Source organism: Schistocerca cancellata, chromosome 8 (genome assembly GCF_023864275.1).
Source record: "Schistocerca cancellata isolate TAMUIC-IGC-003103 chromosome 8, iqSchCanc2.1, whole genome shotgun sequence".
NCBI classification, from domain to species: domain Eukaryota; kingdom Metazoa; phylum Arthropoda; class Insecta; order Orthoptera; family Acrididae; genus Schistocerca; species Schistocerca cancellata.
Genome location: NC_064633.1, coordinates 572,845,664 through 572,872,776, shown reverse-complemented (window position 1 = coordinate 572,872,776; position 27,113 = coordinate 572,845,664). Strand labels below are relative to the sequence as shown.

General features: G+C 42.5%; 2 protein-coding genes across 3 annotated transcripts in view; one reads left to right on the top strand and one right to left on the bottom strand.

The window, feature by feature from the left end:
* LOC126095017 (myotubularin-related protein 6) overlaps window positions 1-4,213 on the bottom strand; it is a 411,731-nt gene extending 407,518 nt beyond the window's left edge. Inside the window, exon 1 of the mRNA XM_049909676.1 lies at window positions 4,017-4,213. Coding sequence (XP_049765633.1) covers window positions 4,017-4,040 — 24 coding nt within the window. The 5' untranslated portion in view covers window positions 4,041-4,213. The remainder of the gene's footprint in view (window positions 1-4,016) is intronic.
* A 116-nt stretch (window positions 4,214-4,329) lies between these two features.
* LOC126095018 (FGFR1 oncogene partner 2 homolog) overlaps window positions 4,330-27,113 on the top strand; it is a 69,721-nt gene continuing 46,937 nt past the window's right edge. The window contains exons 1-2 of one of the 2 annotated variants that reach the window (XM_049909677.1): window positions 4,330-4,484; window positions 4,569-4,703. In XM_049909677.1, the coding sequence (XP_049765634.1) occupies window positions 4,569-4,703 (135 nt within the window). In that variant the 5' untranslated portion in view covers window positions 4,330-4,484. The remainder of the gene's footprint in view (window positions 4,485-4,568; window positions 4,704-27,113) is intronic. The other variant, XM_049909678.1, reaches the window with a different exon arrangement.

Here is a 27,113-nt window from a genome sequence, read left to right as displayed (position 1 = left end):
ACTAAAAGGTATCAGATAGATTATATAATGGTAAGACAGAGATTTAGGAACCAGATTTTAAATTGTAAGACATTTCCAGGGGCAGATGTGGACTCTGACCACAATCTATTGGTTATGACCTGTAGATTAAAACTGAAGAAACTGCAAAAAGGTGGGAATTTAAGGAGATGGGATCTGGACAAACTGATTACACCAGAGGTTGTACAGAGTTTCAGGGAGAGCATAAGGAAACAACTGTCACAAATGGGGGAAAGAAATACAGTAGAAGAAGAGTAGGTAGCTCTGAGGGATGAAGTAGTGAAGGTAGCAGAGGATCAAGTAGGTAAAAAGACGAGGGCTAGTAGAAATCCTTGGGTAACAGAAGGGATACTGAATTTAATTGATGAAAGGAGAAAATATAAAAATGCAGTAAATGAAGCAGGCAAAAAGGAATACAAACGTCTCAAAAATGAGATCGACAGGAAGTGCAAAATGGCTAAGCAGGGATGGCTAGAGGACAAAGGTAGAGGCTTATCTCACTAGGGGTAAGATAGATACTGCCTACAGGAAAATTAAAGAGATCTTTGAAGAAAAGAGAATTACTTGCATGAATATCAAGAGCTCAGATGGAAACCCAGCTCTAAGCAAAGAAGGGAAAGCAGAAAGGTGGAAGGAGTATATAGAGGGTCTATACAAGGGCGACATACTTGGGGACAATGTTATGGAAATGGAAGAGAATGTAGATGAAGACGAAATGGGAGATACAACACTGCGTGAAGAGTTTGACAGAGCACTGAAAGACCTGAGTCGAAACAAGGCCCCAGGAGCAGACAACATTCCATCAGAACTACTGACGGTCTTGCGAGAGCCAGTCCTGGCAAAACTCTACCAACTGGTGAGCAAGATGTATGAGACAGGCGAAATACCCTCAGACTTCAAGAAGAATATAATAATTCTTATCCCAAAAAAAAAAGCAGGTGTTGAGAGATGTGAAAACTACCGAACAATCAGTTTAATAAGCCACAGCTGCAAAATACTAACGCGAATTCTTTACAGACGAATGGAAAAACTAGTAGAAGCCAACCTTGGGGAAGATCAGTTTGGATTCCGTAGAAATATTGGAACACGTGAGACAATACTGACTTTACGGCTTATCTTAGAAGAAAGATTAAGGATAGGCAAACCTACGTTCCTAGCATTTGTAGACTTAGAGAAAGCTTTTGACAATGTTGACTGGAATACTCTCTTTCAAATTCTAAAGGTGCAGGGGTAAAATACAGGGAGCGAAAGGCTATATACAATTTGTACAGACACCAGATGGCAGTTATAAGAGTCGAGGGGCATGAAAAGGAAGTAGTGGTTGGGAAGGGAGTGAGACAGGGTTGTAGCCTCTCCCCAATGTTATTCAATCTGTATATTGAGCAAGAAGTAAAAGAAACAAAAGAAAAGTTCGGAGTAGGTATTAAAATCCATGGAGAAGAAATAAAAACTTTGAGGTTCGCCGATGACATTTTAATTCTGTCAGAGACAGCAAAGGACTTGGAAGAGCAGTTGAATGGAATGGACAGTGTCTTGAAAGGAAGATATAAGATGAACATCAACAAAAGCAAAACGAGGATAATGGAATGTAGACGAATTAAGTTGAGTGATGCTGAGGGAATTAGATTAGGAAATGAGACACTTAAAGTAGTAAAGGAGTTTTGCTATTTGGGGAGCAAAATAACTGATGATGGTCGAAGTAGAGAGGATATAAAATGTAGACAGGCTATGGCAAGGAAAGCGTTTCTGAAAAAGAAAAATTTGTTAACATCAAGTATAGATTTAAGTGTCAGGAAATCGTTTCTGAAAGTATTTGTATGGAGTGTAGCCCTCTATGGAAGTGAAACATGGACGATAAATAGTTTGGACAAGAAGAGAATAGAAGCTTTCGAAATATGGTGCTACAGAAGAATGCTGAAGATTAGATGGGTAGATCACATAACTAACGAGGAGGTATTGAATAGAATTGGGGAGAAGAGGAGTTTGTGGCACAACTTGACAAGAAGAAGGGACCGGTTGGTAGGACATGTTCTGAGGCATCAAGGGACCACAAATATAGCATTGGAGGGCAGCGTGGAAGGTAAAAATCATAGAGGGAGACCGAGAGATGAATACACTAAGCAGATGCAGAAGGATGTAGGTTGCAGTAAGTACTGGGAGATGAAGAAGCTTGCACAGGATAGAGTAGCATGGAGAGCTGCATCAAACCAGTCTCAGGACTGAAGACCGCAACAACAACAACATGATAAAATTCGAAAACATTTGTAAGCTTGATGTGGCAGGTGGAAGAGGAAAGCATTCTATGCCAGTGGAAGTTATTGATGAGGTTGCTGTTGCTGTAATTGACCATGTGGCATATTCCCCAGGTAGTTCCAGTGCTAGTGCTAATGCCACTGCTTGTGAAGTGTCACAATAATTTTCTATCTCACGGTCAACAACATGGAAAGTTTTACGGTCTATTGTACATTGGTACCTGTACAAGATCCAGACGGTGCGTTAATGAAACCTAGGGCTTGTCAAGTGAACCATGATGTCAGCAAGTTGTCACAACCTCCTTGTACAGCTGCAGAAGAGCACAGCTGTATGGAAACCAATGTTTTCATGCAAGATGGGGCAGACCCTCATGTCACTCACCCAGTGAAAAATCTGCTTAATGCAGCTGTCCACATACGTGTTGTCTCCAGAGGCTTTCCAGATGCCTGGCCTTCATTGTCACCTGTTCTGAATACATGCAACTTCTTGCTCTGGGGCTCCACAAACAAAACGCAGGCTAAAAGTAACAAATTCCGCTTAAGTATTGGAAGAAATCTCTCTACGGTACTCATCATCTTCATTAAAGTTTTAGCCACTAATTAAACAATATCAGTTTCTGGTTTTTAGGTTTGCAATCTTCCATTTTTTTATGTTCTTGTTCGCTCAATCTCAAGTAATCAGTCCTTACTAAAAATAGTCTATAATGATACACATTAAAATATGCAGCTGGTTTCATCCTAAAATCTTTGGCCTGTACTTCACTACATTGATCCCGTTTGTTGCGATTCCGTAAGACTAATAAATTTGTTGGTAAACAGTCCCTTCATTCAATTACCACTGCAGTTCTTAATGAGTAACAGGTACAGTCATAAGATGACTTGAGTTATGGCCGAAAGCAGTCTCTGAAAATTGCTATTTTGTTGTAAAACAACTACTATATTAGTCCTAATCTGCCTTGTTTTGTACTGTAATAATACTTTTACGAGCCCCAAAACAAATATTACATAACAGATTTATGTTCATATTAGGAACAACTTTTTCCACACAACTCGCAGATTATCTTGGAGCAATATTAAATCTTGGAACAAAAGTTTCTCAAACTCCAATCATCATACAGTTTACTGCTTTTTGAAAAACGCAGTTTAGGACATAGACTGTTTCTTCTATTAATTCTGTGCAGTTACGAAACGTTTATTTAGTATCGAGATTAGTTCTCATATGCATGTTTTTGTGATCACATCTCATCTCATGTGCCCTCTACGAATTCCGACAATGGTAATAACAATGAAAATACATAATGTCAGCGAGTGAGCTACCTCTACTCACGAACGGAACTGCTGAACAGAAATTTGATCAAAATCTGTGAGACAGATAAATAGTAGCCAATCTTTAATAATGGTAGAATATTAGGAATTTCTAATTTATGCTGTACATTACATTACTTAAGTTAATGTTTATCTTGAAAGAACTGCGTACACTGTATAATCACACTCTATCCTGATTTCTTCGCATTTATCTAATATTGCATACTGTTTGGCATTATCTTAAGAAAATGTGCCGCATTAACTTAGCAGACGCCCACAGTAAACGACATCAATGACAGATTCGAGGCGTTTGATTCCGACGAATACTGTCAGAAGTGTTTCAAGCAAAATCTGACGTTACTGAATGGAAAATGTATTAATAAAAAAAGGAAATATGTAAAACACCTATTATTGACTAGAAACAATGCACCCCTTACGTACCTTAGGTGTCTTGATCAACTCCATCGTCCGGCAGCAGTCAATCCCCTTCTTTTCAAAACATTACACACACTGCGAATTAAATAGAATCATTGATATTTTGACATATCGCTCTAATCCTACGCCATCTTAATGTAAACACCTCCGATTAAATTCTCTCGAACAGTATGAAAGCATCTTTGTTACAGTGGTTACTGCTATGTTACTTCGAAAATTTGTATTGTTATCTCTGTCAGATGTATAATTATTTCAATGTCAAGGATTGATACCTAAGCATCTCGATAGTCTGTAGTCTATACTGTTGTATGTGCGTCTCTGATTCAGAGATATTGAAAGATAAAACTAAACTACGATTCGGAAAGCACTGACAGTAACTTCAACAGGCTGTTGTTCATGTGATAAATTGATACCACACAGTTCACCAAAAATGAGTGCGTGTTGTGTTTTGTAGTAGGCAACATAAAGAAAGAGGTCAGATGAAGGAAAAGTTACCATAAGTCAGCTGTTTACGTATTTTGAGGTCTTACGCTCATTGAAAGAATTTTTACTCCGCAGATGTCTTTAACAATACAGCAAATTATTCTGGATGCCAAACGTCTAGCTAACCGATTGAAGGAACATGATACAACAGCGGACGCTCTGCTGTCACAGGCACAGAACGTGTATCAGAAAATTGACACAATGAAGCAGGTAAGTAGATCTACAAACACCAGTTAACAGCTATTACTTCGAATACGGAACACTGAGCATGATGGGGCGAGGGAGGAATAACAGTTAATATTGCTATGTAGGCGACTAACACTCATTCTTAATATTTACAGCTGGGATGATTGTGACAGCATAGTATTATCTTCCAGTTAATATTATGGATAGTGTAGAAAGGTTACAAAAATAAAATAATGAAAGTAACTAGCAGAAGAGCTACTACTTTCAGAGCAGTGTCAAATTACACCATTTAGCTGCCGTTCATCTGCTTAGTACACTCGGCAATAATCTGATTACAGTAACCGTCGCCTTCTTCTTCTTCTTGTTCTTTTTCAGGAATCATATCATTCACAAGACAACACAGATTTATACAGTTAGCTGAACTTCGCTCAGTCAGTGCTTTCGTCTTGCAATTTACACTTAGGTACATTGCTGCATAGTTCATTCCATTAAAGCAGCCTTGGTCAGCTGAAGTGTGCTAGTAACCCCATTGAAACCTCGGTTGTGACGACACTTTTCTGTTACATAACCTGAGATCTTAGTTAGGTTGTGAGGTGACTATCTGGTCGTGATTTGGTGGAACTATCAAATGTGAACGTGAGGTAAATGCTGTGCTAACAGATTGATCTGTAGTGTAGACCTGTGTTTTTGTTTGTGCTATATTCAACATAGGCCTACTTATTCTTACAAATACCAAACCTGCCACGTGAATTCAGGAAAACTGTTATATATAAATTTCAGGGTACTTTGAAGCATGTTGTGTACATAAGAGCTTTTCGTTATGTTTATATAAGGTATGTCAACTATGAAAAATACAAGGTGACAAAGTACTGATTTCACACTTTACCTTGAGCCCTCTGGTGGTGGAAGTTCACTGATTTCGTGCCACTCTGGAATGTTTAGACTTACAGCCAATCTTAGCTATGTGACAGTATTGCTCACTGTAGTAATAAGTAACAATTGTATGTATCATGTTAACCATGTTGTGGTGTTATTCCTAGCAGCTGATAATATTACAGACTAAAGAAACTTTACATGGTCCTTCTAGTGACTCACCATAAACTTTAGTATCACTTCTGCAACATTTTTATCCAGTACATGTTTGTTTCTTTTATAAACTGTAATGTGGCTGCACTGGGAGGAGGGGCCAGGGCTTCCCTCAGTAGCCAATGTGCTAAGAACCAATCATAAGCTTGTGCTCCCAGCATTGCCTGGTCGGGGGCCAAGTAAAAGTGTGTGACCAGAACTACACGATAGTTATTATTTTCTTGGTCTACCAAGGATATGCAATTTAAGTAGCTTTCTCCCTTCGTTACAACACTGAGCATTGCATTTCCAGGCACTTTTGCCACATTACTAGCTCTTTGAACCATCTCGCTTCTCACAGTGATCTTAACCAATGTCCATATATCGTATCATCTGCTTTAGTTCTCAGATTGTCCATTGTCTCTACTATCAGCCGTTGTGGGCAGATCCAGTAACTGAATCTGTCCAATTTCTTTGTATTCACCTTCCAAGCTGTTCACGTTTTCTACCCATGCAATAAAAATGAGTGAATGAAGATGTAGATTTCTGTTTGTTCTGTATGTTGGGATACTTGATCTTGGTGTTTTTCAGGAGCTGAAAAAAAACCTTCTAACCTTTTCTTAAAACCGAGATCTAAATCACTGAGTGCTGAAACCACATGTGTGTATTTATTTTATTTGTTTGCTCTTCTTTGACTGTTCTGCACATATTTAACCATATATACTTGTTTTGTAAATAAAACTGCCTTCTCTTGCTGCAGCTTAATTTATTTTTCCCAGACATGGTTTGCCTTTTTCTTGCTCTAAGGGATCTTCTATATGGGCACATTTTGCTGTGATCTGTTTTTCCCCTCAGCTGGTCTGGAGTTTGCACTACCACTTTATTTCGGAAACATAAGCACAATTTTGTATTCCAAACTTTTTTCACGCTGTTCTTCATGTTTGTCGTTTTTGTGGTGTACTATTATTTTTTGTCATTAAATCTAGCCATTTGTTCGATCACTTTGCTTTTAATGATGTAAATATTGAGTTGCAATGTTTACGTTTTTAAAAGCACAGTTTTTGAACAAATAGCTATATCTAGCGACAAAAGAATAATAGTACACCACAAAGAAGGAGAAACATGGTAAACAGCGTGAAAAAGTTCGGAATACAAAATTGTGCTTATGTCTTGGAAATAAAGTGGTAGTGTGACCTCCAGACCAGACGAGAGGAAACACAGATCATAGTAAACTATCCCACTGAAGAAGCCTTGGAGCAAGAAAAAGGTGAAATGCATCTGGGAAAAACAAATTAAGTTGCAGCAAGAAAAGGCGTTTTTTATTTACAAAACAAGTATTTCTGTACTTGCTGCGGAGGATGGCCACGCAAGTAAATTTGTTAGCTAACCATATAACTATAACCTTGGCAGGATGCTCAGTTGCCAAAATATTGTACCAGTTGAACGCTGAATGCAACTGTACATATGTGAGTTACACTGAAGAGCCAAAGAAACTGATACACCAGCCTAATATCAAATAGAACCCCCTCCCCCCCCCCCCCCAAGCACACAGAAGTGCTGCAACACAATGTCTCATGGACTCGGACTAATGTCTGAAGTGGTGCTGGAGGGAATTGACACCATGAATCCTGCAGGGCTGTCCGTTAATGGATCATTCCATGTCAGTTCAACCAGGGGCTCCAGCTCATTGTCTCAGATTTGACTGAAATTCAGTACACTAATTCTGCCATATGTGGAACACTCGTGTGCAAAGTATTAGTTTCCCCTGCCAATTAGTTCCAGAATTATGACTTGTGAAAGAAGGTGGCGTTACCCAGAAATTGCAACCCGCATCTGGCACTCTATCTTCAGACTCAACTTCAGGTCTTAATAACTTTGGAACTATTCGACACAGTCCAGTGAAATTTTTACAACCCAGTAACACCCATTTAGAGAACACACTCCATGAATTAAAACACAAACATCATATTTCTGAGGGAAAATAAAACAATTCCAAAACGTGATTAAAAAATATAATATGTTAAAAGGTACATATTGTAGGTGTCCTCTGTGCCAAATGTAATTCACTCAAAAAGGGTATAAATTTTTTTATGGTAAGCTTAACGTGGCCTAAACACACACAGAACTCATCATGCCCATATCAGTCGCAAAAACTGAGTTACATGCACACGAAAATACAAAAAATTGAAAAATTACATGAAAAAACGTGTATCTTCGAAGTGTGGTAGCACAAAAGGCACAAGTGATATCCAAGCCAAATTTCACACACTGCATAAGTAGACCATAATGATATATATCTCAAAATTTCAGCATGTTATTGCAAGTCATTTGTGTACAATGGAAGTTGACAGATGTATTTTGTGATGTGGCCATTGTTCCTCAACACAATTTTGTAAAAACATATCGTAAACTGTTCTGCCTCTTCTTATCCTCTCCAACAACTGTTTAATCATGAAGCAACAACATATAGACAGATTAACACAACCTATCATTAATGTTTACTGCACTTTAACTGCCAAAAACCAGTTGATTGTGCTTCGAACAGAAGTTCCCCCACACTTTAGCTGCTGTACTCTGTACATTGAGTGGGAAATTTTTTTGTCTTCCTGACACTGTGGTAGGAACTGGAACTGTCATAAGAATATGTTCAAAAGGAATCAAACAACTGTCTGCCAAACGTGGCCAATGAAATGATCTTGCTGGTCCTGCTGGTGCCATGAAGTTCACAAATACATCACCTTCTGCTTCACAGCACTCTGCAACACATTATAAGTACAATTTGTCATCATAAACAGCAATAACATAGCAACCTGGTTGTATGTTGGTGCTTTTGCTTCTGAATCCTGAGTCAAACTGTGAAGACACGGGTTGTGCATGAACCTATAGTTATAATCAGACAGTCTGCTCATCTGCACATTGTCAGTCAGCCTGAGAGAAGTGATGATGGCTCCTTGTGCCTGCAACAGTTTTAACATGTTCTAGTCTGCTTTTTAGCAACTCTTCAACTGATTTCACCTTATCTTTCAAAACATAGAATGATTGTATGCCAGATATATTTTTCTGTACCCAGGTAAATAATTGAAGAGGTGTTAGAATGTGATCTTCTGTAGGCTGCTGCAGACTAGCTCGTGATGCCATGCGCTTAATGGTGGCACCAATACCATCACATACATTTTTACCATGACTTGTTGCAAAAAAATTCCATTCTGTGTGAATCTGAAAATCATGGTAATGCATGCATAAATTTTTGAGATTTTTACAGTTTTTGTACTGACTAGCTGCTCCATCACTGAAGTATTTCGCAAAATGTATGTGAGGCAGCTTGTTTTTCACATATGCCATGACAGTGCGAATGTGGACATGAACTGCAATGGCAGCATGAATTAAACAGTCACTAAAAACACACAGGTTCGTGACACACACATCACCTGATTCACCTCTATAGTAAATTGCAAATGGCTGGAGAGTTGCATGACTGTTGTCCCAATGATATCCTTGGATGGCATCTTGAACTGTAAATGCACAATTTTCAGAAAAGTCTAGTATTACTATAATTTCATCTTGTTTCAAATTATCCTTACAAAACTGGAGATAAGCTGATTGATTGTGCTGCTGCTGCTGCTGTGAAGCTGTGTGTGGTCAGTTTGTCCGTTTTTTGACAACACATTTCAACAAAATCTTCCACTGTACTTTGCTTTGTTTCAAGACTTGTGCGATCCATGTGTGTCCATTGTTTATAAGAAACAAGTTCATCTTCATCCATAAGGAGTTCACCATACAGTTTGTTATTCATGTGTTCTGCAAGATTTGCCTTACCAGGACACTTTTCACACGTGTGTATCATGCACTGGTAGGAACTGATGTCACACACTAGCAGCTTCATTGCACCTTTGTAATCCAGACCAGAATCCTTTATAGCAGCAAACATCAGCTTAGCATTTTGATGGGTCTCACATATACAAACATTGTGTGTGCCCCTTGCACTTACAGGCAAACCCATTTTGGCCGAAGATTGAAAAAAGATGATAAACCTACTTTGGTATTGGGATATTTTTCCTTGAATTCTACATATAGTTCTGATATGTTGCAGAGCAACAGTCTTTTTGGCATCTGTACACATACATTTCCCATTTTCACCATTACATAGTCTTATTTTCCAGGCATTAATCGGCTGTAGTCATTATTTTGATAAAACTCCGACACTAGCACCTTTATTTCTGAACTCAATTGCTTACCCTGAGCCCGCTGAAGTTGTGGAAGCACTCCATGGGTTGCTTTTATTTTCCTAGCTTGCTTTGTGATATATGTCGAGCCATTGAATTCCTTTGCGGTGTAGTCAAGAGACCAGCTGGAAGGTGCAAGAGTAAGAATAGCTACATTTTTCTGGTGTGTGGATATGGCACATTTTTCTTTCAAATCATGCACAATTTTGTCCAAATCAGAGCATTTCTGGAGCAGGTAGTTCTTCCTCTTCCACCATTAGTGTGTCAGCTATTTTGTGTTTTAATTCCATTTGAGCTTCTTGTAGTTTTCTTCTACCATAACTGGGCCTGTCTCTTTTTCCAACTTTGTATGTCTTCATGGGAGACAAACCAAGATCAGTCACTGAAGTATTTAATTGCTTATCTGCTGTGATTGTAGGTGGGTGATACTCTTCGTCACTGTTATGTAAATTATCAGAATATTCTTAATTTTTTAGCAGTGTAACACACATGGAACATAACTTTTGTCCTGGTTTCATGTTAAGTCCCATGCACTGATTCACTTTCAATACTGATTTTATATCAATTTCTCTGAGGCTACACTTCACTGTCTTCTTATGAATCCGAAATGGATCAAAACAACTTCTTTGTAGGAAAGAATACTTATCCAGAAGCACTTTCATATGATGATAACAAAGACTAAAGTTTCCTGGAACTGTACTTCTTGTGCCCACAGGGTGTATCCCGGATCTCCATAGCAACAGATCTTGGTCCAATTCATCCAGATCACACAGTACAAAGCGAATGCCACATTTTGTTCCATATGTTGTTTTATGACATTCAGATGCTTGTGCTCTACCAATAGTGCAACTTGTTTGAACAAAAGCACCACTAGTACACTCTTCTGCCTCCATACTGACTTTCCACAACAGTACTGACCAGTCAACTAGAATCTTAAAAACATGAGTAACCTGTAAGTGTTGCTTGTTTCCTTTGTTGTTCCTGTGTTATAACTTCAAGCTGAACAAATATATTTCAAGGAAGACGCAATACATGAAAGTCACAGATCAAGTAAACGGAGTAAGATGTGTGTACACTTTAAGAGTCAAATCATAACTGAGTCCAAGTCTAGCGACCGCTGGCTGGCTGGCCGCTTAGGTAGCGCTGCTGCTGCATGGCTGGCAGACAGCGCCGCATGTAGCGGACATGCCTAACTGCGCGGCGGCACTTTGAAAGATCGGCGAGTCACAACACTTTTCCCCCCTTTGAATTTGTTGCACAGGTCTTGATGGAGGTGGTCTGTAGATCGCTAATGTCCATAGGTGTTGTTTGACTGGCCGTAAAGTCTCGAGGAGGAGGCTTCCCGTACAGACGGAAGTGTCCCCGATGATAATGGGTTGAGATGACAGGAGATGTGGGGGTCGAATCTGCTGGGGCCCCGTGCGCCAATCTGCCCATTACGGCAAGTCCGGTTGTTATAACAGGAGACATGGGCGATGTGCCGTAGGAGGAGGAGGCGAGTAGAGTTGCTCCGACAGATGATGGTCATCTGGTTCCTGCATGGGCACGTCTCCTGGTGGCGTCAGTTCTTGTGCTGGCACTGATATGATGGTGAGAGGAATGCATTCTGAGTAATGAGATTCCAGTATCCCGAGCGTCAGGTAGAGCCGAAAGTGGTGTAGCGGCATCCGGAGCAGGCGTTGCCGGCACACGAGGCCGAAGCTAGTCCGAATGATGCACTACAACACCCGTGTCTGTCTGGATTTTGTACAGGCGTCGGCCATGGTGTCGTAAGGTGCGGCCAGGACTCCATTTTGGCCACCTTCCATATCCCCGTACCCATACAAGGTCGTCGGCGGTGAACCGGCCAAGCGAAGGCACCTGCGGCCATGAGGTGGAAGTCCGCAGAAGATGAAGTAGTGTGCGGGGCTGTCGGCCATGTAAGAGTTCAGCTGGGCTGTGGTCGCCCATCGGGGTGAAACAGTAAGAAGCCAGAAATTGGAGAAGCACATCATCAGCAGCAGCAGAAGAAGTCAGGAGTTTCCTCATCTGAGCCTTAAATGTGCGAACCAGTCGTTCAGCCTCAACATTTGACTGTAGATGGAACGGAGGGGCCGTGATATGCATGATGCCATGACGGACACAAAAATCCACAAAATCGGAAGAGGCAAATTGTGTACCATTATCAGTAACAAGAGTAGATGGAAGGCCTTCCAAAGAGAAAATGCTAGCTAGAGCATTGGTGGTTGCTGCGGTGGTAGGCGACGTGCAACGGACAATGAAAGGAAAGTTAGAGTAGGCATCAATAACGAGAAGCCAAGAAGTACCTAAAAAAGGTTTCGCAATGTTAGCATGAATACGCTCCCAGGGCTACTCAGGCGAGGGCCACGGTGACAAAGATGACTTCAGGGCGGTGGCCTGTGACGCACAAGGGCCGCAGGCAGCGACCATGTGTGCGATTTCAGAGTTGATGCCGGGCCAGTACACATAACGGCGCGCCAGAGATTTTGTGCGAGAGACACCCCAGTGCCCTTGGTGAAGGAGGCGCAAGACCGAAGCACACAGGTACCACAACACGCGGGGAAGCATTTTCGGTGGAAAGGAGGATAATACCATCCCTAGCCATGAGGCGGTAACGCAAAGTGTAGTAGTTCTGCAACGGATCAGAAGTCTTCGTGGACGGACAATCTGGCCAACCCTTCTGAATACAGCGTAAAACCCGGGAGAGGGTAGGGTCAGAACCCGTAGCAGCTGCCAGCCGGTCCATGGTGATGGGGAACCCGTCCACAACCCACTGCTCGGCAACATCCAGGAGGAAACACAAAAGTTCGTCCCTATCGAATGCCAGATCAGGACCCATGGGAAGGCGAGACAGTGCATCAGCGTTCGCATGTTGAGCCGTCGGCCGGAAATGAATCTCATAATTGAAATGAGACAAGTAAAGAGCCCAATGCTGGAGGCGGTGTGTAGCCTTGTCGGGAAGTGCCGTTGATGGATGAAACAAGGAAACAAGTGGTTTGTGATCCGTAACGAGATGAAATTTGGATCCATAGAGAAAAACACCAAACTTATGAAGAGCATAAATAATGGCCAAAGCTTCTTTTTCAATTTGAGAATACTTTTGTTGGGCATCCGTGAGGGTTTTGGAGGCATAAGCTATGGGTTCTTCAGAACCGTCAGAAAAACGGTGCGGAAGGACTGCACCGACCCCTTAGTGAGAGGCGTCCGTGGCAAGAACAAGATGTTGGCCAGTTCAATAAGTAGCCAGGCACGGGGCCTGTTTCAGCATAGTCTTAAATTTCTGGAAAGCCGCATTGCATGTCATGGACCAGTGAAAAGGCACATTTTTATGCAACAGGCGATGCAACGGCTGAGCCACCGAAGCAGCAGATGGTAAAAACGTGTGATAGTATGCTATTTTCCCCAAGAAGGCCTGCAGTTCCTTAACAGATGTAGGGCGAGGAAGGGCATCAATCGCAGCGACAGTTTGCTGAAGCGGACGAATACTATCCCGAGAGAGTTGAAACCCCAAGTACGTGATAGATGCCTGAAAAAATTTTGATTTCTCAAGATTACACTTAAGACTGGCAGTCTGTAAGACATGAAAATTTGTGTGGAGATAGTGAAGATGTTCTTCAGTGGTGGAGCCAGTGACAACAATGTCGTCCTGGTAATTTATACACCCAGGAACAGTGAGCAATAATTGTTCCAAGAATCACTGAAAGAGAGCAGGGGCGCTGGCAACCCGAATGGCAATTGTTGGTATTGATAGAGACTGAAAGGCGTGTTAAGGACCAGAAACTACAGGGAAGCAGCGTCGAGAGGAAGTTGATGATAAGCTTCAAACAGGTCAAGTTTAGAAAAATACTGGCCTCCAGCAAGTTTAGTGAATTCTTCAGGTCGAGGCATAGGGTAAGTGTCGATAAGGCATCGAGCATTTACAGTGGCTTTGAAATCGTCACAGAGACAAATATCAGCATTTGGCTTAGCAACGATGAAGACAGGAGAGGACCACTCACTGGAAGTGACAGGAAGCAAGACTCCCTGAAGCAGTGAGACGATCCAGCTCCCGTTTGACCTGATCACGAAGGGCCACACGAATGGGCCGAGCCTGAGAAAACTTAGGCCGAGCAGTGGGATTGACCATGATATGAGCTTCAAAGTCGTTTGCATGGCCTAACCCAGGAGAAAAAGGGACAAAAATGTTGTCAACAAGGAATCCAATTGAGCATAAGGAATAGCATCAGAGATGATATTGACAGAGTCATCTATGGAGAACCCCAAAAACGCGAAAGGCATCGAAACCAAAAAGATTTTTCACGTTGCTGTGGTCGACCACAAATATGGGAACAGTGCGAACGACAGGTTTGTGAGATACCTCAGCATCAAATTGTCCCAAGAGAGAAATCTTCTTTTTATTGTAAGTCTGTAATTGCCTAGTGACAGGTGACAGGTTTGGAGAACCCAACTGAAGGTACATCTGAGAATTGATGATAGTGGCAGCAGAACCAGTATCCACCTGCATGCGAACATCTCGACCAACTATTTGGACAGTGAAGAATAACTTCCCTGAAAGGGAAGAAGTACAATTGACAGACAACACAGAATCAGAATCAGCGTCATGTTCATGAACATCATGTATGCGGTCGGATTTGCAAATGGATGACACATGACCCTTTTTTTTGCATTTGTGACACACGGCCCAACGTTGTGGACAATCTTCTTGGGAATGTTTCGTGAAACACCGCGGACATGAAGGAAGTTGCCGTGGGTTTTGCTGCAGTTTCTTAGAGGTTTGTTTATAGGCCGAGGCTGCGCTTGGGAGCGTACTGTGGCCACGTCGGCCAGCGGGGACACACCACAAGCTTTGTCAACATCGCACAGATGTCACCCCATGCCTCTATTTGCGCTCCAATGGTGCGAGAAATTTCAGAAGACTTGGCGATGGATAGGACTTCATCTAGAGTCGGATTTGCCAACTGAAGGGCATGTTGCCTAACTTCTTTTTCGGGCGCCGAACAGATAATAGCATCCCGTATCATGGAATCGGCGTAGGATTCTTTGTGAATGTCAGTAACAAATTGACACTTTCTACTGAGGCCGTGAAGTTCAGCAGCCCAAGAACGATAGGATTGATTCGGTTGTTTTTGACAATGATAAAAGGCAACATGAGAGGCTACCACATGCGTTTGCTTTTGAAAATAGACGGACGGAAGTGAGCACATTTCAGCAAAGGACAAAGACGCAGGATCTTTCAAAGGAGTCAATTGCGACAACAACCAATACATTTGTGGTGAAATCCATGAAAGGAACAGAGACTTACATGTTTGTTTGTCTGTGACATGAAATGACAAGAAGTGCTGTCGAAGACGTTTTTCGTAATCAGACCAGTCTTCTGCAGTCTTGTCGTAAGGAGGAAAAGTAGGTAGATACGACGACGAGAGACGCCCCGCATTTGATGTCGCAACGAAATCATGAATCGCACTTGTGAGAAACGTTTGCTGTTCTATGAGACCTTGCAATAGTTGCTCTAAAGTACCACGGAAACATGTGGGTCAACGATGGAAAAGAAAAAACACTACCTCGTCACCAATTTTTATAACTTCAAGTTGAACAAACATATTTCAAGGAAGACTCAATACATGAAAGTCACAGATCAAGTAAACGGAGTAAGATGTGTGTACACTTTGAGTCAAATCATAACTGAGTCCAAGTCTAGCAGCCGCTGGCTGGCCGGCCGCTTAGGTGGCGCTGCCTCTGAATGGCTGACAGACAGCGCCGCATGTAGAGGACGCGCGTGACTGCGCAGCGGCACTTTGAAAGATCGGCAAGTCACAACATCCTGCCTAACAATTACTCATTCTGTTCCTGAAAACTACCATTGTTTAACTTTCTGTTGTCTAATGGTTCCCAACAATTGCGGCAGCTTTATCTGAAACAAGCTGTCTGCATCATCACTACTATTTGCTAAATCATGTTAAAAGAAACATAACTAAATACATCTCTGTCAACTTTTATTGTGCACAAATGCCTTGCAATAACAAGTTGAAATTTTGCCACATAATATATTATGGTTTACTTACGCAGTGTTTGAAATTTGGCTTGGATATCACTTGTTCCTTTTGTGCTACCACACTTAGAAAATCAATGTTTTTCAGGTAATTTTTTCAAATTTTTGTATTTTCGTCTGCATGTAACTCTGTTTGTGTGATTGATATGAGCAAGGTGAGTTCTGTGTGTGTTTAGGCCACATTAAGCTTACCACAAAAAAAAAAACTCTTTTTGAGTGAATTATGTTTGGCATAGAGGGCACCTACAATATGTACCTTTTAACGTATTACATTTTTAATCATATTTTGGAATTTTTTATTTTCCCTCAGAAATATGTTGTTGATGTTTTGATTCATAGTGTGTTCTGTAAGTGGATGTTACTGGGTTGTAAAAATTTCACTGGACTGTGCGCTATAGTTCCAAAGTTATTAAGGCCTGAAGTTGGGTCTGAAGATAGATTGCCAGATGCGGGTTGCAATTTCCGGGTCATGCCACCTTCTTTCGCAAGCCATAATTCTGGAACTAATTGGTAGGGGAACTTAAAATTTTGTACATGAGTGTTCCACACTTGGTAGCATTGGTGTGCTAAATTTCAGCCAAATCTGAGACTATCAGCTGGAACATTTTCTCAAATTGGTTGAATTGACATGGAATGACCCTAATCCATAAGAGTACCAGGGGGTGGAGATCTCTTCTGAACAGCACATTGCAAGGCATCCCAGATATGCTCAATAATGTTCATTCTGGGGAGTTCAGTGGCCTGTGGAAGTGTTTAAACTCAGAAGAGTGTCATTGGAGCCACTCTGTAGCAATTCTGGATGTGTGGGGTGTTGCACTGTCTTGCCAAATTTGCCCAAGTCCATCGGAATGCACATGGACAGGAATTGTTGTAGGTGATCAGGCAGGATGCTTATGTACGTATCACTGTCAGTCGTATCTAGACGTATCAGGGATCCTATGTCACTCCAACTGCACACACCCCATACCATTACAGAGCCTCCACCAGCTTGAATAGTCCCCTGATGACGTGCAGGATCCATGGGTTCATGAGGTTGTCTCCATAACCATACACATCCACCCCCTCGATACAGTTTGAAAAGAGACCGTCCGACCAGCAACACTTTTCCATCTATCAACAGTCCAATGTCGGTGTTGACAGGCCCAGGTGAGGCATAAAGCCTCGTGTCGTATGTACAGTGAATAAGTGTACATGAGTGGGCTTTAAGCTCCGAAAGCCCACATCGGTGATGTTCCGTTGAAGGGTTCGCATGCTGACACTTGTAGATGGCCCAGCATTGAAATCTGCAGCAGTTTTCAGAAGGGTCACACTTCTGTCATGTTGAATGATTCTCTTCAGTCGTTGTTGGTCCTGTTCTTGCAGGATCTTTTTGCGGCCACTGCGATGTCAGAGGTTTGATGTTTCACCAAATTCCTGATACTCACAGTACACTCGTGAAATGGTCGTATGGGAAAACCCTAGTTCACCACTAGCTCGGAGATGCTGTGTCCCATCGCTTGTGCACTGACTATAAGAGCTTGTTCAAATTCACTTAAATCTTGATAACTTGCCATTTTAGCTGCAGTAACTGATCTAGCAACTGTGCCACACACTTATTGTATTATATAGGTGTTGCCGAACACAGTCGTTTACTGTTCTCTGTATTTGAGTATGTAGGCCTATACCAGTTTCTTTGGCACTTCTGTGTATCTTGTCATCAATTATGTAGGGAAAATATAACAATACATTATATACAAATGGCACATGAAGTAACATTACAGTTAAATTACATCTTTACTTCTGTTTCACTTCCAACATGGACATCTGACCTCCAGCCAGTATTGCTTCATTCCCAAAACATTGCTACTTTTCATTTACCAGTACCACCGAATTGCCACATATTCAGTCATAACTGGAAAACACACAAGAGAAAAATGGCAGCAACAGTCTGATATAAACACACAAAGGAAAGAAGAAATGTATATTCTCAGTCTTAATTCATAATGATTAGTATTATTACGAGTCATTATGTTCACGTAAATGCCAAAATATATCTCAAGTAGAAATGTTTTTCATTTTGATCTGAATTTACTTCCTCTTCCAACTCCATTATGTATGGTGGAAATGCATTATAAAGAAAGATTCCAGTGTTTTACAGTTAAATTACATCTTACTTCTGTTACTCTTCCAATATAGACACCTAACCTCTAGCCAGTACTGCTTTCTTAATGAAACATTGCTACTTCAGGTTAACGGAAATGTCCAATTCCATCTGTCTGCTTTGACCAATGATGTCACCAATATGGCGGAAACGACCATTCACAACAACTCCCATATCGCCACTATGACGTCATTATGTAAACATGACAACAAAACACAAAAATAGACGAAAAAACAATGAAATACATATTCAGCCAGAAATATAATGAAACTAACGGGACAAGTGGGGGAAATTGGGGGTTCTTGGATGGGGACAAACTAAAAATAAACACACGCCACTAAACTAAATGATAAAATAAAACGACCAAAACCTTCCCAAAATGAACTAAAAACAATATCCACTGGAATCGAACACTTCCCTTGCGCTATATAGGTCAACAGAAACTACCAATACCAAATCATTGTGTTGTGTTATCCTTAAGACATCTCTACATATAGCCGTCCCTTGTCCAAGATGCCAGAATTTTAGTGAGCCTCATTTCTTCACGACACACTGAACACTTCACGACTTCAGCCAACAGGCCGAATAGCTGAAGAAATTTTATTAGAGACAATGCTCTGTCCCCCCATCATCACCAACAACTGATAACGGTTGACCTATATCCATATCTGCCAGAGATATAAGCAATGCAATCTACCAAAATTCACACACGATGAACAGATAAAAACACAAACTACAATATCGTCGACATAACCAAAACAAAATCATTAACTCACTGAAAAATATTCCGCTGAAAGCACAGTCACCACCGATACCACACACGTGCAATGCTACCCCGCAAATGAACCCCATATGCCACATAACACGCTACCCATGAACACATCACCAGATAGAACCACCAACCACACAATACGCCACCTATCATGCAAACTAAACCAAAAACATCACCTAACACACAACACATAAACACACCACCAAAAGCAACACCAATCTTATCAAAAGGACACCTACAAACATGCCACTCTCACAAACTAAACTATGTGCTGTCATGACGTCACACACCACAACAGCCTTACATCACGGGTCAAAGCCGACGGGTGGAATCGGACGCTTCCGTTGACCCACTACTTCTCTTTTTCCAGAATCACTGAATTCCCAAATATTCAGTCATAACATCAGTTCCCCACCACCAACAGAGTCTGCTTGGATTAAATGCTTTTCATCATCTTCTGTCTTTCCACAACCTCTTGGTCGCAACTTGGCCCAATCTTCTGTCTTCCACATGCTTTCCTTCACTCCTTTTGACCATCTCCTTACTCATTCACCCTCCGTCTCATGCATTTTCCTAGGCATCTGCGTCTTATCCTTTTTCACGAGCAACACTCGCATGTCATTTTTGTGACACCTATCAGACTACTCGATACTAAAGTGATGACATAGTATACATACATAGACCTGTGACTGACTTCGGTTGGCAGCCGTAGGACACAAAGTGTAAAATAAAAGAGAAAAAAACACACCACTGGTGAAATATGTTTGGTCGATAAAACAAAACAATAATTTGTGTACTTGCAAAAAATGTAGCCCCATCCTTAATGCATTATTTTTTTTCTGCAAGCATGGAGACTGAGCTCAAGACTCCAGTATGATACATGTGCAAATGTTCACACAAAATTTCAGCAAAATCTGTGATTGTATCGTACGGGAACCTCTAGAACACTTGCCATGGAATGACGCAGCATTGTGTGTCCAGCAGGCGCCATGTAGGGGATTAGGTGTGTGTGATGTATGTATGTATGTATGTATACATGCGTGTGTGTGTGTGTGTGTGTGTGTGTGTGTGTGTGTGTGTGTGTGTGTGTGTGTGTCAGTGTGTTGCTGTGTGTATTTGTTCTGTAGCTCCAAAAAAAAGAAATAATTTGAAAGCAAACAGTTGATGACTCAGTGCTTCTGCTATTCAATGACTGGTCTCCTTTAATCCAAAAGTATTTTCCTTATAGCAGAAGTCCTTTGACAGGACTGGAGTAGGAAGTGCTGTGAATAGGAGATGCTGGGTGTGTGGATTGGCAGGTCTTGCACCTGGGTCTCTCACAGGGATATGATACTTGTGGCAATGGATTGGGAGTGGTGTAGGAATGGACTAGAATGCTGTAGAAATTAGGTGGGCAATGGAACATGACTTTACGAATGGCGGGAATGCTCTAGGGTGGAATGACCCTCGTTTCAGACCATGATGATATGTAGTCAAATCCCTAGCGAAGGACGTGGTACAGTTTTTTCAGTACAGGATGGTATCGGGTGATGAAAGGGCACTCTTTTTTTGGCTGGTTCTTGGGAATGGTGGGAGGATTTGGGGGTATGAAGGGAAATTGCATGGGAGATCTGTTTACGGACTAGGTCTGGCGGATGGTGCCTGTCTGTGAAAACCTTGGTGAGACCCTCAGCATACTGGGCTAGGTATTCCTTGTCACTGAGTCTCATTTCAAATAAGTACCCCACTCATACAATTATAGTCAGTGGTGACTTTAATCTACCCTTGATATGCTGGAAAAATTATACGTTTAAAGCTGGCGGCAGGCATAAAAGTCATCCAAAATTGTACTGAATGCTTTCTCAGAAAATTATTTTGGACAATTAGTTCATGAGTCCACTCGAAGTGTAAATGGTTACGAAAGCATACTTGACCTCTTAGCAACAAATAATCCTGGACAAATAGTGTGTATCATGACGGATACAGGGATTAGCGACCACAAGGCACTTGCTGCTAGGCTGAATACCATAACTCCTACAACCATCAAAAAGAAACGTAAAAGTGTATCTATTTAAAAAAGCTGATAAAAATGCTGTTAACGCCATTTTAAGAGACAATCTGCACTCCTTCCGATCTGATCATGTAAGTGTAGAAAATATGTGGGATGATTTCAAAGAGATAGTGTTGACGGCAAGTGGGAGATATATACCACACAAGTTAATAAGTGATGGTACTAATCCATCATGGTACAACAGAGGGGTCAGATCACTGTTGCAGAAGCAGCGAAAAAAAGTATGCCAAATTTAAAAGAACGCAAAATCCCCAAGACTGGCAAAGTTTTGCAGAAGTTTGAAATATAGCGCGTACTTCAATGTGAGATGCATTCAATAATTTCCACAACAAAACTCTGTCTCGAAATTTGGGAGAAAACCCAAAGAGAGTCTGGTCATATATAAAGCACACCAGTGGCAAGACACAATCAATACCTTCACTGAGCGATAACAGTGGTGAAGTCACTAATGACAGTGCCACTAAAGCTGAGTTATTAAACACAATTTCCCGAAACTCCTTCACCAAAGAAGACAAAGTAAATATTCCTGAATTCCAACCAAGAACAACTGCTAAGATGAGAAACATAGAAATAGATATCCTCAATGTCACAAAGTAGCTTAAATCACTTAATAAAAGCAAGGCTCCCAGTCCAGATTGTATACCAGTCAGGTTCCTCTCAGAATATGCTGATACAATAGCTCCATATTTAGCAATTATATACAATTGCTTGCTCACAGAAAGAGCCGTATGTAAAAACTGTAAAATTGCTCAAGTTACTGTTCCTCACAAGCGTGCCTATGGAATATCGCCTCAGTTGTGCGACTGGGTTTGTGATTTCCTGTCAGAAAGGTCACAGTTCGTAGTAATGGACAGGAAGTCATCGAGTAAAACAGAAGTAATATCCGGCATTCCCCAAGGAAGTGTTACAGGCCCTCTGTTGTTCCTAATCTGTATTAACGACATAGGAGACGATCTGAGTAGCCGTCTTAGATTGTTTGCAGATGATGCTGTCATTTAGCGCCTGGTAAAGTCATCAGATGACCAAAACATAATACAAAATGATTTAGCTAAGATATCTGTATGGTGCAAAAAGTGGCAATTGATCCTGAATAAAGAAAAGTTATTCACAGGAGTACTAAAAGAAATCTGCTAAATTTCGATTATGCGATAAGTCACACAAACCTGAAGGCTGTAAATTCAACTAAATACTTAGGGGTTACAATTACAAATAACCTAAATTGGAACGATCACATAGATAATGTTGTGGGTAGAGCAAATCAGATACTTCGATTCATTGTCAGAACACTTAGAAGGTGCAACAGGTCTACTAAAGAGACTGCTTACACCACGCTTGTCCGCCCTATTCTGGAGTGTTGCTGTGCGGTGTGGGTTCTGCATCAGATGGGACTGATGTAGTACAAAGAAGGGCAGCTCGTTTTGTATTATTGTGAAGTAGGGGAGATAGTGCCACAGACGTCATACGTGAATTGGAGTGGCAACCATAAAAAAAAAAGAGGCGTTTTTCGTTGCAATGGGATCTTCCCATGAAATTTCAATCCCCAGTTTTCTCCTCTGATTGCGAAAACATTCTGTTGGCATCCACCTACATAGGGAGAAATCAGTGCTCACACGATAAAATAAGACAAATCGGGACTCTATCAGAAAAATTTAAGTGCTCGTTTTTCCCACGCACTGTTTGAGAGTGGAACAGTAGAGAGGTAGCTTGAAGGTGGTTCATTGAACCCTCTCCCAGGCACTTTATTGTGAATAGCAGAGTAATCGCTTAGATGTAGATACGCCGTCCCCAGATGGCAAGGCTGTGTGGGAGGGATATTTTGTCGAAATGGAGGTACTGTTGGTGATTTGTGGGTTTAATGTGGACAGAGGTGCAGAGTTCAACATCTAGGAAGGTGGAACGCTGCGTTGAGGAGGACTAGCAAAGTGGATCTGAGAGAGGGTGTTGAGGTTGTGAAGGAACAAAGAATGTGTGTTGGTCTGATTCCATGTTGTGAAGATAACGTCAATGAACCTGAACCAGAATAAGGGTTTGGCATTTTGGGAGGCTGGAAAGGTCTCCTCTAGGTGGTCCATAAACAGGTTGGCATGGATCAGTACCAAACTCTTCCTTGTACCAACTCTCCATCAGCCTCCTGGATCCATACTCATCAGTGTTGACACCATCTCCCTACATACCAACATCCCCCGTGCCCATGGTCTTGCCGCAATTGAACACTACCTTTCCTAATGTACATCAGACTCCAAACCACTATCTCATTCCTCATACACCTAACTTTATCCTAATCCACAACTTCTTCTGCTATGAAAGGGAGGTATACAAACAAACTGCTATACAGCCATGGACACCCACATGGCACCATCCTGTGCCAGCCTGTTTGCAAGCCATCTACAGGAGACCTTCCTAGCCTCCCAAAATGCCAAGTCCTTAGTCTAGTTCAGGTTCACTGATGTTATCTTCATGATCTGGACTCAGGACCAAGACACCCTATCTTCATTCCTTCAAAACCTAAACATCTTCTCTCCCACCCACCTCACCTGATCCTCCTCAATCCAGTGTGCCACCTTCCTGGACATTGACCTCCTCCTCTCTGGTGCCTCCATCCACACGTCTGTCCACATTAAACCCACCAACACCAACAGTGCCTCTGTTCAGACAGCTGTCATTCCTTTCACACCAAAAAGTCCCTCCCATACAGCCCAGCCATCTGGGGACAGCATATCTGCAGTGACAAGAACTCACCTGCTCAGTATGCTGAACTGTCAGGAGGCTCACCACTCTTTGGTGAGTACTTGCTTGGCTGTCATGGGGCCCCAGCCTTTTCAGCATTGCTTCATTTTTCTGTGCTGCAAACCTACTCTTTGACTATCTCTTGCCTCCTCTGAATTTCCATCAGATAGTTCTTTTGGTACAGACCCTGCTTGTACTTGGTTCACGATTTCGATACTGATTTCCAGTTTCACTCCTAATGTAACCTTTACCTTCCATTAACGATGACATGGTCCCCATTATTGGGTTTCACCTGCCATTTTTTTTCCACATTTTACAGAAGTGTGTGTCGGCACACCCACTGTGGTGTATGCTCTGCCTCCGTGTCCTTCTACCCTGGCACCCTTCCTTCCTGTTGTAGTGTGCCCAAAACCCAGCACGGTACCCATCCTGTTGTTGTTGGGAGAGGGGGAGGGTTGTCAAGTACTTGCACAATGACAGGGATTGTACTGTTGCTGCCTGTGCTGCACACTCGCCATTTATGCCCTGGAGTATGTGCCCTTCATGTGGCGGCAAGGGAACTCCTGGCAACGGATTACTGGCCAGACAACCATTGCTGAGGCTGGGTGGCAGCCATGGGAAGAGCCCCGTTCGGAGTGGGTGGCACCATGGCGGGTAGTTCGCATAGGAAGTGACATAAAGTTTCTCCTGTTGATGGTCATATGGCCTTGGCAATCTCTTCAAATGTGAAGGCCTCAAACAATGCAACAAAGTAAGATCGCAACACGTTCCCTTCCCCTGCCATGCTGTGGGAGGAATGCAGGGCTAAAAGACGAGGAGCAAAATCCCCTCTCCCCCATTACTTGGTCTGTACCAGGACTCATGGGGCACCTTTTTGGCCACAAAGGCAATACTTTTTGTGGAAAATATTGAGGAAAAATACAGGGAAGTTGCAGCCATCTCTAAGATGAAGAGCAGTTTCCTCCTAATTAAAACATCACAGGTGCTGCTCTCTTGTGAAAAGTTGGGTGACATTCCTGTGACTGTCACTCCTTCCATGGTTCCTACTGGTCCACAGCCAAATGCCAGCTGGTGGCTGAAGCAACCACAGCCTGCTGGCCATTGGACTTCTCGTTCTTCCTTTGTCGTGGACACCAATTCAGGGAAACCTTCTCAGTCCTCGTATTCTTAAGAGAAGGGCAAGGAGGACAAAAGAAGGAAAATCTGGTGGCCCCCACACCACTGGACTCTCTGTGTACTCCTTCTGCACCCAAGGTGGGGATCCCGGTGGCTCCGAGGGAAGTGGCTGTGTTGGCTCCTTGAGTCTCGGGGCCCTTTGGCTACATATCGGTGATTTTCACAAATTCCGCTACACTGCTGGTTCACCTGAAGTCCACTGCCGGGATGGCCTTTGCATGTCATCAGCACCTTGGTGCTGTTTTATTGACCTACAGAGGCTGATTACATGACATGGTGTTACCACATTCAAACTCCAATACATGAGTGGGGTCTCAGGACTTCAAGTGGATGCTTCCCTCAGTACCCCCTTTATCCAAGAGAATGGGGTCCTGCAGCCCTCTCTTTCTGGTGGCCATCAATTGTCTAGTAGTAGCTGTGGGGTCTTCGGTATCGCCCTCCCTATATGCTGATGTTTGCTTGTATTATTGCTCCGCTAGTATGGTTGTTGCTGAGTGCCACCTACAGGGCACCATATAAAAAGCACAATCATGGGCTTTTACCCATGGCTTTTGGTTTTCAGCTGCCAAGACTCGTGTAAAGCACTTGTTGCCATTGTACTTGCTTACCCACACCTGGAGCTTTACCTAGATGATCAGTTACTACCTGTAGTTGAGATGCACCAATTTTTGGGACTGGTCTTCCATTCCCGGCTGACATGGCTTAAAGTGCTGGCAACACCACAATACATTTTCTGCCTTAGTAACAGTAGGTGGGGTGCAGGTCACTCTACCCTTTTGTGGCTCTACAAAGCTCTGATTCAGTCACGTTTGACTACGGAATTCTTGCATATGGTTCAGCATCACCCTGAGTATTGTGGATACTGGACCCTATTCATCATTGTGCCCCCCCTCCAATTGACTCTCAGTTCTTTTGTGAGTTTGTGTGTGGCTCACATGGGGCCCCAACTGACTGCTGCCCATTGTCCTTCATCCTTTTTGGTGTTTAGGTCCATGCTTGAAATTTGACCTCCACTTCTAAATTTTCTGTTTTTAGTGTGAGCCATTTGGGAAGAACTCCCTCGCTAGCATCTGCAGTGTGGATTCCTTTCACACCTTCCTTCCCCTCATCCTTCTCTGCCCATCCACCTTGCTAGATCACCAGCACATGCAGTCAGTCCATGTGGTAGGGCTGTTATGTACCCATCTGGCTGAGCCCCCAGACAACACAAGGATCACACTACAGATACATGTATGCCAAAAAGTGGTTGCCTGTCTTCCTGAAGCACTAGAACTCCTGGCAATGGCCCCCATCCCAAGCGGCCCTTGCTGTGGCTGGGTGGCACCCAAGGGAAGAGCCCCTGATTGAAGTGGATGCTACTAGGGTGGATGTTTGGCGCATAAAGTGTGCCAAGCTGCAAAAATCTAGCCATTCTCAAACAGCCATCTCTACGAACGGTGAAGGATCATTGAATGCTGCTTAGTATGACCCAGCAGTCCTCCCTTCCCTGGCTACACCATGGGCAGATGGCTAGGCTTGCCATCTTGGGGTGAAATACTTTGCCCACTATGTCGTCTGTACTAGAAAAGATGGGGACACATCTGCTACCACAAAGCCATTGTTTTTTGTGGAGAATATCCAGGACAAGTTTGGTGAAGTGGAATCTGAGTAAGATGCGATTGGGCTCCCTGTTGATAAAAGCTTCTTCTGCTGCCCAATCTGAAGATCTTTTTGCTTGTGATCATCTTGGGAATGTCCCATTGTCTATTACCCCTCACCAGTCTCTGAATGTGGCTGGCTCTTCCGGGTTCGAGTTGCCATTTTACTCAGCACCCCTCAGATTCAGGAAAATGGTATCCCACAGGGTTCTGTGTTAAATGTAACACTCTTCTTCATAGTCATCAATGGGCTAGTAACCTCTGTTGGGCCTCTGATTACCCCCGCATAGCATTTCGACAATTTATGCATCTGGTGCAGCTCCCACTTGGTAGCATCAGCTGATTGCCAGCTCGAAGGCACCATCCGATGGGCATCGGCGTGGGTCGTCTCCCATGGCTTCCAACTTTCTCCCGGGGTTATGCATTTTTGTTATTGACCCAGAATATACCTCGATCCAGAACTTTAGTTAGGCAACCAGCTCCTAGGTGTTGTAGCATGGATCCGTTTCTTGGTCCTTATTTTTGATAAATAGCTGATGTGGCTGCCCTGTATTCGCCACCTGAAGACTATATGCATGCAGAAGCTTAATGCCCT